A 20,512-nucleotide genomic window follows, 5' to 3' on the forward strand; every position below is an offset into this window, starting at 1 on the left:
TCAGTTAAAATTTCATTTTTGGACAATTTTACTATTGGAAAATTTAAATATTTGTTCAGAAAAATTAAATAAATTTAAATTGTATTACTCAAATCAAATATTTAAAAGATAAAATAAAATCACCTCAACCAAGTTATATTTAAATATCTTACCAAATGTAAAATTTCATATTTAAACACAGATAAAATTTCAAGACATCACTTAGATAAATAATAAAAAAGATGTGATAGAATAAAAATGAAGAGGAAAATTATGATAAAGTAAGGGGATGCAAGGAGAGGAGAAAATTTAAGAAGGGATAAAAGAGTGAAAGAAGATAAATAAAAAGGATATTGATTAGTCCCATTAATAATTCAACTACACGGCTTCAAAGACAAAATAAAAATTTTCTGTTATCAATTAAGGTCAACAAAATCAAGAAGGAGGGAATGAGATTAATTCATAACTATCTTGATACCAAGATTGGATTATCGAAACCAAGATGAATATTAGCAAAGAAAAATTATAAACGGGTAGCTTTATGTGATGTGAACAAATATTTTAAATATCTTTTTATTTTTCTAAATTTTTATGAAATTATATTTTATATAGTATTAAATTTTATGAAATTTTCTTTTATAGAATTAGTCAAATTATTGTACTAGCAAATCAAAATTTATTCGAATATGTAACCTATTATATATAAATACTATAATAACCACAATATAGTATTTATATTATCACAAAATTAATAAAAGAAAAACAGTCAACAAACAATAAAGTTAATAAATTCACGATAACCATAATATAAACTTTATATACAATTTATCGTCTAATCGAAAACTATATACATCAAAACAACTATGAAACTAAACATATGTTGGTTCATCCTCTAGGGTCTGCTCCACATATATCTCATCATCCTTTGCTCACATTTACCAGATGATCACAACCAAGAAAGTAGTACAAAAATATATAATAAAATACAAACAATAAAGATAAACTAGATAAATAAGACAATTCATATATATTATATTAAATCTGCAAACATTAGTTCAAAAATAAACTATAACAATTCATTTATCTTATACGTATCATAACCTAAATTAGACTCATTCGGATTAATTATAAATATAGAACTATGATAATTTGTACACTTATAATGGTAATACAGCTGGCAACCAAGTTAGCCTACAAGATTAGTTATTTCAGTTATCTAGGTCATGATTAAAGCCTATTAATTAATCCCATTAATAATTTAACTATACGGCTTCAGAGATTTTTTTTTTCTGTCATCAATTAAGGTCAACAAAATGAGATGAATATTAGCAAAAGAAAATGATAAACGGGTAGCTTTATGTGATGTTAACAAATATTTTAAATATCTCGTTAATTTTTCTAAACTTTTATGAAATTATTTTTTATATACTATTAAATTTTATGAACTTTTCTTTTATAGAATTAGTCAAATTATTGAAAAACTGTACTAGCAAATTAAAACTCATTCAAATAAAACAAAAATTAAAGATAACTTTATATATTAAATAACAAATAAAAAATTCATATGATTAAACACTTAGAATTAATAATGAAACATTTTATCGTGGATAAATAAAACTATTATAAAAGATAAAAAATAATTAAGTATAAGACTAAAAACTATTTAATTTAGTAAAAATGATGATATATATATATTATTTTATTTTATTTTTACTGGAGATGGAAACGAATAAATAATAGACATGAAGATAGAATAGATGTGTACATACTCTTCCTTTAATACAATAATTATTTTGTCAGAATACAAACATTTTCAAACAACGAGAACATCAATGCATTTGATTCATACAATAGTTCTTTTTCAAATAAAAACCGTTTCAAACAAGAGAACATTCTTGATTTTTGTTTTTCAGTTCCAAACACCCAAATGGCATATTTATTAATATATAATTAAAAATAAAAATTTTCAAACATTAAAGTAGACATGTCAAAATAATTCAGAACTCGTAATTCGATTCACTATATATTGAATTGAAAAGTTGAAAAGAAAGTTATTTATTATGGATAAAACAGGTTAAACTCACTCTAAGCCGCGAATTTAGTGAATTTCGGGTTATGACGAACCATTCCAATTATGTTTTTTAAAAAATAGGGTTAAATATGTTTTTCGTTCCTTAAGTATCATACGATTTTGGTTTTAGTTCCTATTCGAAATTTGGATGGTTTTTAGTCATCATAATTTTGAAACTCTTATTATTAATCCTTAAAATTGGACGGTGTAACTCTTATTATTAGTCCTTAAAATTGGACGACGTTAACTTTTAGTAGATGTGGCTAACGGCCAGCCCGCGTGTGATGTCACATTCCCTGACTACTTTTAATTGATGTGGCAGTAAAGGTGTGATGGTCAGTCGGCCTGGCGGGTGTTCGGTCACTCGGTCTGGTGGTCGGTCGGCCTTGTGGGTTCTATTACAATCAACATAACAATGAAATAGAAGCGGACTATATAAAAGACCGAACGGTGTTGGGCAAAGACCGAACAGTTATGGTGACGGGTGAAGTGCAATATATGAAAGATCGAATGGTGTTGGGAAAAGACCGAACGATTATGGACAAAGACCACCATGCCGACCACCAGACCGAGTGGCCGACCACCCACTAGGCCGACCGACCACCACAGCTTTACTGTCACGTCAATTAAAAGTAGTCAGATGACATGACACATGGATTAACCGTTAACCACTTCAAACAAAAGTTAACGTCATCCAAGAGTTTCAAAACTATAAAGACTACAAATCATTAAAGTTTCGAGTAGGGACTAAAACCAAAATCGTGTGATACTTAAGGACGAAAAACATATTTAACCTAAAAAATATATCCTTCAATCATAAAATAATATGTCATCATAAAAATCCGCGGATACTGATATGTGAATAAAAGGTAACACTTACTCGCACATATTTATTACACGTTATTTGAAAAATATATTTTTTAATTTATGTTTTATTAAATTAAATTTAATTAAAATTAAATTTCAATTTATATTTAATTTATTTTATATTATATTTTGTATATTTTTTTGTAATTTTATTTAAATATTATTTTAAAAATATAAAATATATTTTTTAATATAAGCGTGATTGAGTTTTCATTTTACGGAAAACACTATCAGTATCCAATGTTATCTCTTATTACAATCATGCATATAATTTTTTTCATGTATACTAGATGACAGTATCTACATAATTAATTGATTTATCTTAATGTTAACCTAAAGGCATATGTCAATAATCCATTCAAAAAATACGATGAATTAAAATGAATCACTACTTCAATTTTTGAGTTTAATAGCAACTTTTTTTTATATTTTTTATACATATATTTTATAGTTTAGTTCATTTATTTCATTGATATCCTTGAAATCTTGTAAATTTGGATATTCGTAAAAAATAATAATAATATTTTAAGTTATATCTTATTAAATTTAATTTAATTAAAAATAAAATTAATTAATATTTTATTAGATTAAATTTAATCAAAATTAAATTTTAATTTATACTTAATTTAATTTATATCATATTTTATATATACTTTTTATAATTTTATTTAAATATTATTTTAAATATATATAAAATATATATTTTTAAAATATTTGTAGTATGTACTCAGGAGTATATGTGTATTTAAAATATCCACAAATATTTTTTAAATGAGTAGTAGGCGAATTGTGAATTGAGTTTTTATTTTGTTAATAAAATTACATGTATGCACTATTTATGTCCAATTCGACCGGTTGTTTTTCCTAACTATAATCATATTATTTTTTCATGTGACAATATCCGCGTAACTAATTGATTTATCTTAATATTAATCTAATATTTGAAAAGAAGTTGATAATCTATTCAAAATATACGATGAATTACTACTTTAAATTTTGAGTTTAATAACATTTTTTATTCTTTATGGACATTTTTTATAGTTGAGTTGATTTATCTCATTGATATCCTTAAAATCTTGCAAATTTCGATATTCCAAAGAGAATAAATTTGTTTCCATGAAAATTTAAATATTAGAAAATAATAAAAAAGCTGTTTTTTTATCTTTATATGAATTAGTGAATAAATCCACTCAATCTACTAAATTATGATTATGATGGATTAAGTAAGATTACAAAATTTAGAATTCAATAAAGTGACTATAGTTGAGTATATTACTTTTACCTTAATTTAAGATAAGTCAACATGTAAATAAAGTTAATGATTTTGTATATAAATCAAATGAATAAAAAATTTGTCCACCCAGTTATTCAAAATCACCTCCCCATTTATTTATAGTTTTAAAGTAAATATTCACGTTTTTTATATTAATAGTTTTCGAGTGAGGAATCACATTTTTTATACTTAAGATTACAATTTTATAAAAACATGAAAAAAGGTGGGTGCCATTTTAAAACCTCTAAGTGTAATTATATTCTTAAAATTTAAGAGATAAATATCTAGTTTAAAACATCATGTAACACAATATTAAGAGAAATAATTGTAATTTTTTGAATTAATTTAATCACTAAGATAATAATTTAAAAAATCTTTAAAATGGATAATTTTGACAGGATTGGGTGAGAATCTTTTGAATCATTTAACAATTGAAGAAAATTTTAAAAGATAAGAAGTTGTAAAATTACTAATTTATACCATTATTAAATGATACAATTATTTTTATTTAATAGATAACTATAACAAATAATGAATACGGTTGGATCCAGATTATTTAAATATTTCTTATTTACCTTTTTACCCCTTTGAGATCTTATTATAAAAAAACCCTACCTTTTGGTTCAGTTTTGGGTCTTTCAGTTCCTGTTTTCAACTGCTTCGTTTGCCAAGGTACTTCTCCCTTCTCCACTTTGCTTATTCCAACAACAACACAAGTAGATGAATTTTTTTCTTATATTTTTTTCTATAACGTGTCTATTAAGTTAGAACCATTGTATTTGTTGTTGTTTAATTTGGTGGTGTCTCTGTCTCACCTAAATAATTGTGTTCGAAAAATTTGTTGGGATTTACTGTCCATTTCAAGACTGCATTGCTAATGGCCTTGAGTAAGGTCTGGCACTGGTTTTTTGCTTAGTTGCTGCTTTATGGATGAAAAACTGCAGGGTACTGTTTATGGGTACTGGACAAAGAATGAATCAGTGACTGAGATTGATAGAGAGGAGATGCAGTAAATGGGTTGATTCAATATTCACCAATATGTCTTATTGAATGAAAATTGTCTTACCATCCACCAAAGTATATTTTTGAGTTTAATGTTAAATTAAATAAATTGGTTTCTTACCCATTTCAAGACGTGAACGATGTTAGTTTTCACATTGTTCGCGCTAGTATTGTGTACAATCATTTTTAAATCAATGAATAACTTTTTATAGGATTATTGTTTTACCAAGTCGACTTGCATCGAAACTGAAAAGGATTCTTGGCATAGCATTCGTTTGTTTGGCAATTATTTTCGGGTCACATTCAGTTTGGTTAAACGAGAATATAAGTGGGATGAATCTGTTGGTGTTTAAGTTAATCACTTGGAGTGTGCTGCTAATATTTCAATTTCATTGTTACGAGGTAGTCTTGTTGAGTTTAAATGATCAGTATGCAGATAGGTGCAGCTTAGTGTTTAGGTAGGCAGTGTTGTGTACGGGCTCTTAACCCATAGGAGGTTGATCAGGGCTGTCATTTTTCTTTTTTCCATCATTTGACCTGCTGTTGACCTGAGCCTTCTTGAAATCTATTCTTTGGAACTTCCTTTATCCACTTTGTCCCTCTATTTTTTCCCTCTATTTTAAGTTGGAAAAGGCTTCATTACTCAATTGATTGTCTACAATACACTGACAATAGTTTTAATATTAGCATTGTTCTTTTGCTACACTTTGGTCACTTTGCTGACCCTTATACATGCGATAGGTTGATTGCAGTGTGGCTTTTTACTGGGAATTGCATACATTTGTTTATATGATAATATCTTTCTTAGAGGCCAGATTGTCTTTGAGCCATTGCTGCTAGTCTTATGGAGCTAATATTTATCTATTTGTAAATATTTGCTGCAATCATTCATTTTTCTTGACTATCAGTATTTACCTCATCAATCCTTTATCATTTTGGAATTGAATTCATTATTTGGAGCACATTGAATGTGTGGAAGTTGCAACTAGATCAATTTTTAGATGTGTTTATGAGAAATAAAGAAGATTGGGAGAAAATATCCCTTATGTGTTTAGACTACACATAGGGTAGTTTATTTATATTGTAAGATATGGGCCAATGCCCTTAATACAGAATAGACTAAGCCCAAATAACAGAAACACACATCTTAACATCTAACACTCCCCCTCAAGCTGGAGCATATAAATCATATGTTCCAAGCTTGTTACAAAGATAATCCCTTATGTGTTTAGTGAATATGTCTGCCAATTGGTTGCTTGAGTTAACAAACTCAGTCTTGATATCTCCGGATATGATTTTTTCTCGAATGAAATGACAATCAACTTCAATGTGTTTGGTTCTCTCATGGAAGACAGGATTAGAGCTAATATGGAGAGCAGCTTGATTATCACATATAAGTATCATGTGAGTGACATCTCCAAATTTCAATTCACTAAGCAATTGTTTAAGCCACACAAGCTCGCAAGTAGCTGATGCCATAGCTCTATATTCTGCTTCTGCACTCGACCTTGCCACAACACTTTGCTTCTTACTTTTCCAAGATATCAAGTTGCTACCAATAGAGACACAATATCCAGAAGTAGACCTCCTATCAGAAGGGGAACCAGCCCAATCAGCATCTGAATAGCAAACGATCTTTGTATCGTTGTTAGGGCCATATAGCAAACCTTTTCCAGGTGATCTTTTAATATACTTCAGTATACGAACAACTGCATCCCAATGGTCTTCACATGGGGAGTTTAGAAATTGACTCACCACACTAACTGCGAAGGAAATGTCAGGACGCGTAACAGTAAGATAGTTTAATTTACCAACTAGTCTTCTGTACCGTTCAGGATCTGAGAAAGGCTCCCCCTGATTTGGTAGGAGTTTGATGTTAGGGTCCATAGGTGTCTCAACAGATTTACAGTTCATTAACCCTGTTTCCTCCAAGATGTCTAACGCATACTTCCTCTGAGATATGACAATACCATCATTGGATTGTGCTACTTCAATACCCAAAAAGTACCGGAGTTTGCCAAGATCTTTGGTTTGAAAATGATGACAAAGGTGTTGTTTCATCTGAGAGATGCCAAGATAGTCGCTTCCTGTGAGAACAATATCATCGACATACACTATTAAATAGATACATCCAGCACTCGAGTGGCGATAGAACACTGAATGATCCGCTTCACTGCGAGACATACCAAATTGTTGAACAACACAACTGAATTTACCAAACCAGGCCCGAGGAGACTGTTTTAGGCCATACAAGGATTTGCGAAGACGACATACCAATCCAGATGACTCCCCCTGAGCAACAAAGCCAGGCGGTTGCTCCATATAAATTTCTTCCTGCAAATCACCATTGAGAAAAGCATTTTTGACATCAAGTTGGTAAAGAGGCCATTGTCGAAGAGCGGCCATGGCAATGAAAAGGCGAACAGAGGTCATTTTTGCCACTGGAGAAAAAGTATCACCATAATCCAAACCAAAAATCTGTGTGTAGCCTTTGGCAACCAGTCGAGCTTTCAAACGATCAATTGTGCCATCAGGACCAACCTTGATAGCATACACCCACCTGCAACCAACAACAGACTTTCCAGATGGTAATTGGACAAGCTCCCAAGTTCCACTTTCCTGTAAAGCACTTAATTCATCCATCATAGCTTGACGCCAACCAGGATGAGTTAAGGCATCATCCACAAATTTGGGAATTGACACAGAAGAAATGGATGAGAGACAAGTATAAAAAGATGGAGATAATCTGTGGTAATTAAGAACAGTATAATGGGGGGAAGGGTTACGGGTAGAGCGTATACCTTTACGGAGGGCAATAGGCAAGTCAGACTCATCAAAAGTGACATCAGCAGAGATAAAATGACGATTGAGGGAAGGGAAAAAACACTTATAGCCCTTTTGTGACCGTGGAAATCCTAAGAAGACACATTTGTGAGACCTAGGAGATAACTTATCAAGACCAGAACTAAAATCATGAACAAAACATGTAGACCCAAAAACTCGAAGAGGTAATGGATGCAGAGGGTCTTGAGGAAATAAGATAGAATGAGGGATTTTGTTATCTAGGACGGAAGATGGCATGCGGTTGATAAGATAACATGCTGTGAGAACTGCATCACCCCAAAAACGTGAGGGTACTTGACCATGAATAAGAAGTGTACGAGTTGTTTCAATAAGGTGTCTATTCTTACGCTCAGCCACCCCATTTTGTTGAGGGGTATAAGCACATGAGGTTTGGTGAAGAATGCCATGAGAAGCCATAAACTGTTTAAACGGTTGAGAAAGGTATTCACGACCATTATCACTACGTAAATTTCGAATAGACACCCCAAACTGTGTTTTTATTTCATTGAAAAAAGATTGAAAAATAGAAAACAACTCAGAACGATTCTTCATTAAAAACAACCAAGTACATCTGGAATAGTCATCAATAAAGGTAACAAAATACTGAAAACCTAAAATGGACTTAACACGACTAGGTCCCCAAATGTTAGAATGAACCAATGAAAAAGGGGACGACGCCCGTTGTGAGACACTATGAGGAAAGGAACTACGAGTATGCTTCCCTAACTGACAAGACTCACACGACAAACTTGATAATGTGGACAACCTCAGGACAAGTTGTTGTAGTTTGGCAAGACTAGGATGACCGAACTGAGCATGAAGAAGGGATGGTGACTCCATGACTACGCCAACATGAGGAGAAGGGCAGAGATGATAAAGGCCATGAGACTCACATCCTGTGCCAATCATGTGTTTCGAACTCCGGTCCTGCAACCAAACAGAATCTTTAGTAAAGGAAATAACACAATTAAGAGTACGAGTTAAACGACTAATGGACAATAAGTTGAAGGGAGACCCAGGGACATAAAGTACATGATCAATGGATATGGATGGAAAAATATTAACAGTACCAATACCATGAGATGAGACTCTAGACCCATCAGCCATTGTTACCGAGGGTAAATTAGCCGGACATGACAAGGAAGAAAACAAGGACTTGTTACCAGTGATATGATCGGTGGCGCCTGAGTCAAGGACCCAAGGTCCAAGGGAGTGAGTTAGACCAACAAAAGGTGTACCTGTACGTGCAACCGATGCAGATGTAGTGGAACCAGAGTGCTGATGATCCTCATACCATCTGAGAAATTCGTTAAAGATTGCAGGTTTGTCTACGATATTAGATGAAGTAGGATGGTCTGCAGACGGTGATCGGGGAGGTGGATCAGAATTTGCCACTGCTATAGGTCGAGGAGGACGTCCATGGAGAGCATAACATCTATCAATCTTGTGGCCTAACTTGCCACAATGGTCACATTTTCGACGTCCTTTACTTGGCTTGCGAGACCGACTTCGATCATCACGTTGAGCAGCCATAACAGAGGAATCATCAGTACGAGGAGATGTCTCAGTGACGGGTTTGCTCGGTATACGCAAAAGAGCAGAACAAGTAGAAGTAAAGTTGGGTATGACAGGAGAACCCAAAATCTGATCACGAACATGAGAAACATCATCAGAGAGTCCGTATAATGCCAGCAACATGAAGAACTTTGATCGTTGTTCCAATTCTTCAGCAGGAGTGGAAGCAGGAGGTAATATATCATTAAAGTCATGAAGAAGGGCATGAATTTTACCCAAATATTCTGCCATGGGACCAGGATTGCGCGGACCAATAACAGTTAATAGGTCCTGACAAACACCATAAAGACGCTGAGTGTCATTTGTGTATAACAATGTTGAAATGTAATATGTTTTTAGATATAGGCTCTGTAGGAGCCTATTGTTTACTGTTTATTGTTGATTACTGTTTTTTATTATTGTATAAGTATGTGTTTAGTGTGAAGATAATAATATGAAAAAGAGAGTTTCTTTCTCTTAATTCTCCAAAATGGTATCAAGAGCCAAGCACCGGGGCTCTCTTCTGTAGACGCCATCACCCACCAGCCGCCGCCGTCACCGCCGTTTTCGCCGCCGCCGTCGCTGCCGCCGCCGTCGCTGGTACCCCATTTTCTCAGGAAAATTTAGGGGTTTTGTGCGCCTCCGTGAGCGCGACCCAACCCTGGTGGTCGCCGTCCCTGCAACGCCCTCACGCGCTGCCACGCGCCGCCGCAGCCCGCCAGATCTCGCGCGCGTACTGTTCACGCGCCGCCCTACGCTGGTCGGAACTTCACCGCGCATCTAGGGTTCCGCTCGCCTCACTCTCCTGAGCCTATATCTGATCTTACTTCCCTGTTTCAGTGGGTGTAATTGATACCTAGGGTTTTCTCTCTCCCAATAGTTGAATATCTCTCCAAGTCTGGTTCATTTTCCGATCTGTAATGGCATCTACTGCAATTAATTCCTCTCTATCTGCAACTCCTATCATTACATCTGCAAAACTCAACTGGAAAAATTATTTATCTTGGTCTTCTGCAGTGGAATTATGGTTTCTTGGTCAAGGACACCATGATCATCTAGAACAAGATATCTCTATGGTTCCAGATGAAGAAAAATCTCAATGGCAAAAATTGGATTTTCAGTTATGCGCAATTTTGTGGCAGTCAGTGGAGCAAGAGGTTTTAGATATCTTGAGACCCTATAAAACATGTTCATCATTCTGGAAGAGGGCAGAAGATATTTTTGCTAATGATGTACAACGTCTTTTTGATGCAACCCAAAGAGTAGCTTCTCTAAAACAAGTCAACCATGACATGGTTTCTCATATAGCAAAGGCTCGGGCTGCTGTAGAAGAATTAAAGAACTTCTTTGTAGCTGATTCATTAGAAGGGATCAATAAAAAGCTTGACAAGTTTTACATGGTCCTAATTCTGAGAAGCTTACACTCCGATTATGATCATGTACGTGATCAAGTTTTAGCTGGTGATCAAATCCCTTCAATGGATGGTTTGGTTACTCGACTTCTTCGAGTACCTCCATTGGTGAAAGATGAGAATTCAATCGATGTTATTGGAACATCAGCTATGATAATGCCACAAGGAAGAGGAGTGCCACAAGGAAGAGGAGGAGGCAGAAGCAACCGAGGACGTGGTGGTCGTAGCATACGTCCTCCTCCTCAATGCACATACTGTAAGAAACTAGGCCATACTCGAGACAAATGTTATGTTCTACATGGATATCCAGACAAAGTTGCTCATGTGTCTAAATCTGGTGATCTAGAATCCAGAATTTCAAATGAAGAATATGAAGAATTTTTACGTTACAAGTCTGGAAAACCGTCTAATCCTGGCCAATCCTCTGTCATGACTAGTGTGCCTACAGCCAGCCTATCTCAATCTGTGGAAGGTCATAATCCATGGATTCTGGACTCAGGTGCCTCTGACCATATCTCTGGTAACATTCCTTCATTTTCTTCATTGTCTTCTCCAAGAATTCCTCATCTCATTACCGTTGCCAATGGATCAAAAGTGAAATCTCAGGGAATTGGAACAGTTTCCTTATCTCCTTCACTAAGTTTAAATTCTGTGTTATATGTTCCCAATTGTCCATACAATTTAATCTCTTTGAGTCAGTTGACTCGTACCTTAAATTGTTCCATAACCTTTACGGCCAATTCTTTTGTTATACAGGAACATGGGACAGGTCGTCTGATTGGAGAAGGACATGAGTCTCAAGGACTTTATTTCTTAAAACCTCATTCCTCAGTTTCCTGCTTTACCACTTCATCCCCCAAACTTCTGCATGATCGTCTAGGCCATCCAAGTTTGTTCAAGTTAAAGATGATGGTTCCAAGTCTCAAAAACATCCAAGTCTTAGATTGTGAATCTTGTCAATTAGGAAAACATGTTAGATCTTCCTATCCTAAAAGATTTGAGACACAGTGTGATTTTCCTTTCTCAATAATTCATTCAGATATTTGGGGACCAAGTCGTGTTACTTCATTTGGTTTTAATTATTTTGTAACCTTTATTGATGAATTCTCTCGATGTACTTGGGTTTATTTAATGAAAGAGAGATCTGAACTTTTGTCCATATTCAAGTCCTTTTTTATTGAAATTAAGAACCAATTTGGGAAGACAATTAAAATTCTTCGAAGTGATAATGCTAAGGAATACTTCTCTCTAGCATTTTCTTCATTCTTATCTTCCCAAGGAATTTTACACCAGTCAACCTGTCCTCACACTCCACAACAAAATGGCATTGCAGAAAGAAAGAATAGACATCTCATTGAAACTGCACGTTCCTTAATGTTGAATACTAATGTTCCTGTACATCATTGGGGCGATGCAGTCCTCACTGCCTGTTTTCTTATCAATAGGATGCCTTCTTCCTCTCTTAATAATAAAATTCCTCACTCTGTCATTTTTCCCAACGACACTTTATACCATGTTTCCCCACGTGTATTTGGGTGTATGTGTTTTGTTCATAATGTTTCTCCAGGTCTTGATAAGCTCTCAGCAAAAGCTATCAAGTGTGTTTTCTTAGGATACTCTCGTCTTCAGAAAGGGTATAGATGTTATTCTCCCTCCACAAAGAGATATTATATGTCAGCTGATGTCACATTCTTTGAGGATACACCTTTTTTTTCTTCCTCCATGGAGGATCGTTCCTCTGTTCAACAAATGTTTCCTTTACCAACATGTGATCCTCTAATTATTCCTGATTCAGTACCTCAAAATCAAAATCCAAATAACATTGTTCCTCCACCTCTTATCACATATCAACGTCGAACCCAATCTCGAACTCCTAACACTGACGATCCTCGAGACTCAGATCCTTCTGCATCAGATCCTCAGACCATGGATCCTTCATCATCTTCACCTTCTACTGATTCAGATGATAACTGGCCCATTGCCCTCCGTAAAGGTATTCGTTCTACTCGCAATCCATATCCTATTTATAATTTTGTGAGTTATCATAACTTGTCTCCTACATATTTCTCCTTTGTTTCCTCATTATCATCGACTAAGGTTCCTAATAATATTCATGAGGCACTTGTTCATTCTGGATGGCGACAAGCCATGGTTGATGAGATGAAGGCACTTGAACACAATGGCACTTGGGATCTTGTCCCTCTTCCTCCTGATAAGAAGCCTGTTGGTTGTAGATGGATTTATACTGTTAAAGTTGGTCCTACTGGTAAAATTGATCGCCTTAAAGCTCAACTGGTAGCTAAGGGCTATACTCAAGTTTATGGCCAAGACTATTGTGATACTTTTTCTCCTGTGGCTAAAACCAGTACCGTTCGTATTTTTCTTGCTATGGCTGCCATTCGTCATTGGCCTCTTTATCAGTTAGACATTAAAAATGCCTTCCTTCATGGTGATCTGGAAGAGGAGATATACATGGAGCAACCTCCTGGATTTGTTGCTCAGGGGGAGTCTGGATTAGTTTGTAAGTTGCGTCGTTCCCTTTATGGCTTAAAGCAATCACCTCGAGCTTGGTTTGGTAAATTTAGTCAGGTGGTGCAAAAATTTGGACTGAAACGTTGTGAGGCGGATCATTCAGTGTTTTATGGTCACTATTCTCCTGACAAATGTGTTTATCTCATGGTGTATGTTGATGATATTGTTATTACAGGGAATGACATCACTAGAATTAATCAGTTAAAGAATCATCTGTTCAATCACTTTCAAACTAAAGATCTGGGTCGTCTAAAATATTTTCTTGGTATTGAAGTGGCACAGTCAAAAGAAGGTGTCATTATTTCACAAAGGAAATATGCTCTTGACATTTTAGAGGAAACAGGTCTGACAAATTGCAAGCCCATTGACAATCCCATGGACCCAAATCAAAAGTTAATGACAGATCAGGGTGAACCTTTCTCAGACCCAGAGAGATATAGAAGACTAGTTGGAAAACTCATTTATCTTACCATAACAAGACCTGATCTTTCTTATCCAGTTGGAGTTGTGAGTCAATTTATGCAAAATCCACATGTTGATCATTGGAATGCAGTACTTCGCATTCTCAGATACATAAAAGGAAGTCCAGGACAGGGACTATTGTATGAGAACAAGGGAAACACTCGGATCGAAGGATATTGTGATGCAGATTGGGCTGGTAGTCCAATTGATCGAAGATCTACTACAGGATATTGTGTTTTACTTGGTGGGAACCTTGTATCTTGGAAAAGTAAGAAACAAAACGTTGTTGCTCGATCTAGTGCTGAAGCTGAATACCGATCTATGGCTCTGACTACATGTGAACTTGTGTGGATTAAACAACTTCTTCAAGAATTGAAGTTTTGTGAAAATGAGCAAATGAAACTGTACTGTGACAATCAAGCAGCTCTACACATTTCCTCCAATCCTGTGTTTCATGAGAGGACGAAACACATAGAAATTGACTGTCATTTTATTAGAGAGAAGTTGTTGTCAAAGGAACTGGTTACTGAATTTGTCAATTCTAATGAACAACTCGGAGACATGTTGACCAAATCTCTAAGGGGGCCTAGAATTCAATTTATATGTTCCAAGCTTGGGGCATATGACTTATATGCTCCAGCTTGAGGGGGAGTGTTGAAATGTAATATGTTTTTAGATATAGGCTCTGTAGGAGCCTATTGTTTACTGTTTATTGTTGATTACTGTTTTTCATTATTGTATAAGTATGTGTTTAGTGTGAAGATAATAATATGAAAAAGAGAGTTTCTTTCTCTTAATTCTCCAAAAAACAACTTCGCTTGTGCCCATACTTCTGAACATGTCTCATAGGATCGAAACATTTGTTTCAGTGAGGAGTGAATGGTGGACTTTATAGCAATGCATAACTGAGCATCAATTTTCATCCAGCGGGAAGTGTCATCCATGAGAGCAGTAGTCACATTTTGAGTAAGATGATCTAAGTACCCCTGACTCTTCAACCAAAGTTTGATGTCGGACGCCCAGGTTGCATAATTTGTGCCATCTAACTTGTCAATGGACAAGTGTACATTCACATAATTAGTATATATTGAGGGATCAGAAGATGAGCCACCAATAGAGGTGTTTGTAGACGAGGAAGACGCCATGGAGAGGGAGAAACCCTAAAAATTCAAAGTGCTCCGATTGACGCAATGACCACAGATCCAGAAAGAGGGCGAGGAGGCGATCACGGCGGTGCTGATCGGCGGCAGAAAGCTCCGGCGACGCGCCGGCACGCGCGGCGGCAGCGGCGACTCTTGCGGCGGCGCGTGAGAGCGGCGATCTTCGTGCGACGGTGGTCGCTCGGCCGAGACGCTTCCGATGGTGTGGTCGCCGGTCGATTCTGGAGCTCCGGCGACGGCGGCGGCGGCCGCGGCGGCGACGCGACAACAACAGCAGTGATGGGTGCCGGAGACCGTGGAGTTGACTGGAACTATTCCTGTGCTATAGATACCATATGAGAAATAAAGAAGATTGGGAGAAAATATCCCTTATGTGTTTAGACTACACATAGCGTAGTTTATTTATATTGTAAGATATGGGCCAATGCCCTTAATACAGAATAGACTAAGCCCAAATAACAGAAACACACATCTTAACATCTAACAGTGTTAATCTCTCATCATTTCTCAAATGCATATATTGTTTCTTCATTTTTTCCTTTTGATGTTGATGCTTATTTCTATAATGCTAACACCATCTACTATTAGTTAAATTTATTGGAAACTAATCCTGACTGTGGCTCATTTAAATAATAAGTGATACCCACAAAAGAGTGTGATTTTGGTGATGTCTTATTCTGATGGATGTGTTACATCTAGGTTTTGCAAATAGACTAATGGATAGTGGAGCTCTTGAAATGAATTGTGTAAAGAATGGGAAAGCTGAGAACAGTCCTAACAAGCTAGCTTCTCAAGCCCATGCACATGACAACTTGCTTTCTGTTGACAATGAATCAGTTGCTGACCGTGAGAAGCTACCAAAACCACATCTTGATGAGAGCAATTTTGACGTGCAATTCAAATTATGGGCTCTACGAATCCCTTGCCAACATTGCAAGGTTGCCACTCGAATCCTCAATGGGTCGGTACCTTGCTCTATATATTCTTTCTATTCATTTGCTTTTGTTTTTAATTCCTGCTTTATTGAATCTGTAGTTACTTGTTTGACAAGCCCCGAGTCAAACCCATCATTGAAGACCCTACCTGTGACAAAAACCGTTACCTTATATTCTCTGACAAAGTTCAGAATCAAGGTTTGTATGAACTTTTGCTTCTATATTCTTGCCACAGATATTCTTATCTATGACTTGTTTTGAATGTCGTGGGGACAGATTTATCTGATATTCCAAAACAAAAGGTTGATGAGCTCAATGGCTTGTGTAAGATTGAAGTTGTGCCCTATTCGTTGACACTAGGGTATTCTTATTGGAGTGCAGGTGAGTGAGTCCAATGCACTGTTAGACCATACTGTAGAGGCTGCCTTTCATATTGAATTTTTTATATTGACGGAGTAGTTGCTTCAGAGTACCTCTTTACTCAGGAGTACCATAATAACTTTGATGAAAAATTGACAATTTATTCGTATAAAATTATAATAAATGGAAACATATGAGTATCTTATTATTTAACAAAGTGATGTTGCTATGCTATGTTGGTAATACATTAGTTAGAAACACTTTTTTTAATGATTCTATTGTTTCCTACAGTGTGCTTTCCCCCATCCATCCTAAATCATTTACAATTGTACAACAAATTTTGTGTTTGTAGATCATGTGCTGAAGCAGATATTGCCTACTGGAGTGGAGGTGCCTTCATCCTTTGAAACAATAGTTAAGTATTTAGTTTTTTGACATTTTTAACTGCTACAAATATAATTTATTTAAATTTGTTATCAGTTCAGCACACATGCTTTGTTAATTATTTGATCACGTTTCTGAAGGGAGCAGTGTTCATTTTCTTTTCCAATTGAATTTGTTTGGGTCAGCCACTGATATCAGGTAAACTAACAGCTTTTCTACCTATACAGGTCAAATTGCCCATTTAAACCTACACGATGAATTACTTCCCTACAAAGATGTTATTGCAAAGGTTATTTATGATGTATGTGTGACTACACTAAGGTTCAAGACTTCAAGTCTCAGTTTCAATATATATATATATATATATATAGTCTTGTTTATTTGTCAGATATGAAGATGCAATTATTGTCTTAAGTGAATTCTGTTCTTTTAATTGATTTTGGGTCAGAATAGTCAGCATTTGACCATCCCCTGTTTTGGTATATAACATAACTATTGCTGCAGCATATATGGCTTCATATCACTGCTACTTTTAGGGCAATGTCAGAAGGAGCAGAGAGGAATTTGGACTGTAAAGTGATATAACAACCTTGCCTACTTGGCATAAAGAGAACTGGGGAGGGAAGGATCTAGGAGTGGTAGGCTAGATTTAAGTGAATGGAGATGCTTTGGGTGGGTTAGGTTATTCTATGCATCTCTAGAATTCCCTTGCTATTTTTTTATTCTCCCCCTTTCGGTCTTAACAAAGGGGACTAGCTCTACTTTAAGGAGTTTGGTCTTCCAATTCTGTGCTCTAAGTGTGAGTTCCTGTTGGATCTATTTGATGCTGCTTCCTCATTTTAGTACTATGTTTATGACATGCATATTTCTGTGTTCGTTCATGTATGTTTGAAACAAAGATGAATGATTGATTTGATGTCTGTATTTGTTTCAATAGAACGCCCTTTGCAATTGTTACAAATATGTCCATTTAAAGATTCATTAACGAATTCTATCTTTAAACTGTTAAGCATGTTGTATTATACTTGTTCTTCCTATTGTTTTTCATGTTTTCTCTGTTTATGCAGAAAAATTATCCTAGAATCAAAACTATTGTCAATAAAGTTGGAACCATTACAAATGAGTTTCGCGTGCCAGAGTTTGAAGTTTTAGCAGGAGAGCATAATATGATCACAGAAGTGAAGCAATATGGTGCCACTTTTAAGCTTGATTACAGTTTGGTTTATTGGAATTCGAGATTGGAACATGAACACAAAAGGTTAGTGTCAATGTTCCAAGTTGGGGAGACCATTTGTGACATGTTTGCTGGTATAGGTCCTTTTGCCATTCCTGCAGCGCAAAAAGGATGCATAGTCTATGCAAATGATTTAAATCCAGATAGCATTCACTATCTGAGGATTAATGCCAAAATCAATAAGGTTGATGATCGTATTTATGCTTTCAACATGGATGCTAGAAAATTTGTATCCCAGTTGATGAAAGTGCCAAATACTGAGGCTACATCACAACTCTCATCCGAAGTTCCCATTTTGGATACTTGTCACACATGCAGGATACAAGACAATGCTGAATCAAATTCTGAAAATGAGTTGCTAACTGGTAATATCTTTATGGTAAATGACTGAAAGTATCTTAATGTGATATGGAAACATGTTGCGTAGTAGTTAATACTAATATTCACATTGTAGTTCATACAAAAGACAATAATAGTGGTTTAGGGGATGTCAAGGGTTCAACCAGGCACAGTGCTACATCTGTAATTGCTGGTAAAAGATCTTCTAGTTATCATGAAGGTATTACACGAACTGCAATATCAAATCAGGCTGTCACTAGATGTAGTAGCTGTAACTTGATCGTCTTCTAGCTTGTAAAAGATTTAAAAGAAAACCTGTTTTGTTAAGGAAACAATTACAATATTGATAACAATAATCCGTGTTGGTTTTTAAATAAAATTACAGTTGTTTTCATTTGACAGGGGATGTGGAGGCTCATGAAACTGGCTTCCTTGAAGGTGTTAGGAGAAAAGGAAGCACAAACAAGAGAATGAGAAGCTCTGAAATGCCTGTCACAAAAACTTGGGAACATATTGATCACATAATAATGAACCTGCCTGCATCTGCTCTTCAGTTTCTAGGTACAGCATCATTTGATATAATATAGCCTTTTCTTTTGTACAAATCATTTTGCCTTACTCCCTTAGGCGAGACTCTTATTTTTCTCCATGTAATGGGATTAGGAGTATTCAAACGTGTTCCTTTGCGTAGTACATTGAAATTGCAGGCAATTTGTCTTCCACCCCCTTGGCTGGTGAACAGCTCTACTGTTTTAAGTGGACGTAGATTGATATATATTTTGACATGCATATTTTTACAATCAATTTTAGTGAGAGCTTTTTTATCTTCATTTTTTTGTGTGGGAGGGATCCATTGACTATCTGATTGACGCTTAACTTATTTCTTTCAATGAGCTATCATAATCTAAACCAAGATTCATTAAAGACATTATTTATATGCCTTTTGTTTGTGCTCTACTATGTGATTGAATGCATGCAGATTCTTTAACAAGACTCTTATATATATATATATATAATTTATTACCATTTTAAGAATTATAGACGGATATCTGACTTAAGATAATGGCCTACCAGATTCATTCAGGGGATTAATCCAGAAGAAATATTGGAAAGGATGTTTACCATGGATACACTGCTATTGCTTCATTAGAGCGACTGAGACTCCAGAGACTATCATAGCTGTGAGTTCATTGTGCTAAAAAGCATTTCATGTTTTCCTCTTTTTTCTATGTTAAAGTTAGAATATAAACGACTTTACTGTTTTGTGGTATTTAAAATCCTCCATCCATCCTGATGGTTTACTTTAGCTACTTGGATATGGACAATAATGATAGAATGTATGTATTTTATTTGCTCGGATAGTTAATTGAACTATATCTTTCAGGTGGCAGAATCTGCTTTAAACGCTCCTATACAAGATTCAAAATTTCATAGGGTTAGGGATGTGGCTCCAAACAAGGTATGGATAGTTCTATTTCACGTTGTTGATCGTTTGGGTAACTCAAACTTATTCTTCTTGTTACCAGAACTTGCATAGTCACCTACTCATGGCTTTTGCTTTTTTATTTACTGTGCAGGCCATGTTTTGTTTAAGCTTCAGGTTGCCAGGAGGATGCGTTATAGAAGATGGTCAATAACATAGTCCTTAGTGATGCTGAAGAAAGGATAGCTTTGCATAACTACCACAGTTTTCAGGGTTTGACTACGGTGCATTGATGGATTCAATGCGACGTGCTATCTGACTCAAAAGCAAGGATAGTGAAATATGACAAGTTTAACAAGAAGGAATAGGCCATATTTATTGAAACTATAGACGGATAGTCATTCTTCTTGAGATCATCGCAATCATACTCAGAACAGTAGTAATACACAATGTGTGGTACTTTTATTGGAATTATAAACAATGAACAGTACTCTATCAATAACTACTATACAAATCTTTGCAAATATAACAGTTTGCTAAACTGTATTAATCTCATAACGCCACTGTTTCAATCGATCTATACCTTGGAGGATGTCTTCATCACATGAGAAATATTTGATAATTTATGTTTAATATTACTTTTTATCAGAAAACCGGAGAAGGGGGGATGAGTACCAGGGT

The 20,512-nt window shown here is 35.3% G+C and overlaps 1 protein-coding gene across 7 annotated transcripts; it reads left to right on the forward strand.

The window, feature by feature from the left end:
• Window positions 1–4,812: 4,812 nt before the first annotated feature.
• On the forward strand, window positions 4,813–20,405 carry LOC108319362 (tRNA (guanine(37)-N1)-methyltransferase 2). 7 transcript variants are annotated; one of them, XM_052871690.1, is made up of 12 exons: window positions 4,813–4,862; window positions 15,856–16,117; window positions 16,192–16,289; window positions 16,368–16,472; window positions 16,804–16,864; window positions 17,061–17,136; window positions 17,903–18,434; window positions 18,524–18,628; window positions 18,811–18,969; window positions 19,483–19,589; window positions 19,793–19,867; window positions 19,986–20,405. In XM_052871690.1, exons 2-12 carry the CDS (start codon window positions 15,873–15,875, stop codon window positions 20,043–20,045), a joined length of 1,623 nt encoding a protein of 540 aa, XP_052727650.1. In that variant the 5' UTR covers window positions 4,813–4,862; window positions 15,856–15,872; the 3' UTR covers window positions 20,046–20,405. The 7 variants fall into 7 exon arrangements, with proteins under 7 accessions (XP_052727650.1, XP_052727651.1, XP_052727645.1 ...); XM_052871691.1 differs by lacking the exon at window positions 4,813–4,862 and adding an exon at window positions 5,147–5,267; XM_052871685.1 differs by lacking the exon at window positions 4,813–4,862 and adding an exon at window positions 5,186–5,207.
• The last annotated feature ends 107 nt before the right edge of the window (window positions 20,406–20,512 follow it).

The sequence above is a fragment of the Vigna angularis genome, chromosome 1 (genome assembly GCF_016808095.1).
Source record: "Vigna angularis cultivar LongXiaoDou No.4 chromosome 1, ASM1680809v1, whole genome shotgun sequence".
Lineage (NCBI taxonomy): Eukaryota > Viridiplantae > Streptophyta > Magnoliopsida > Fabales > Fabaceae > Vigna > Vigna angularis.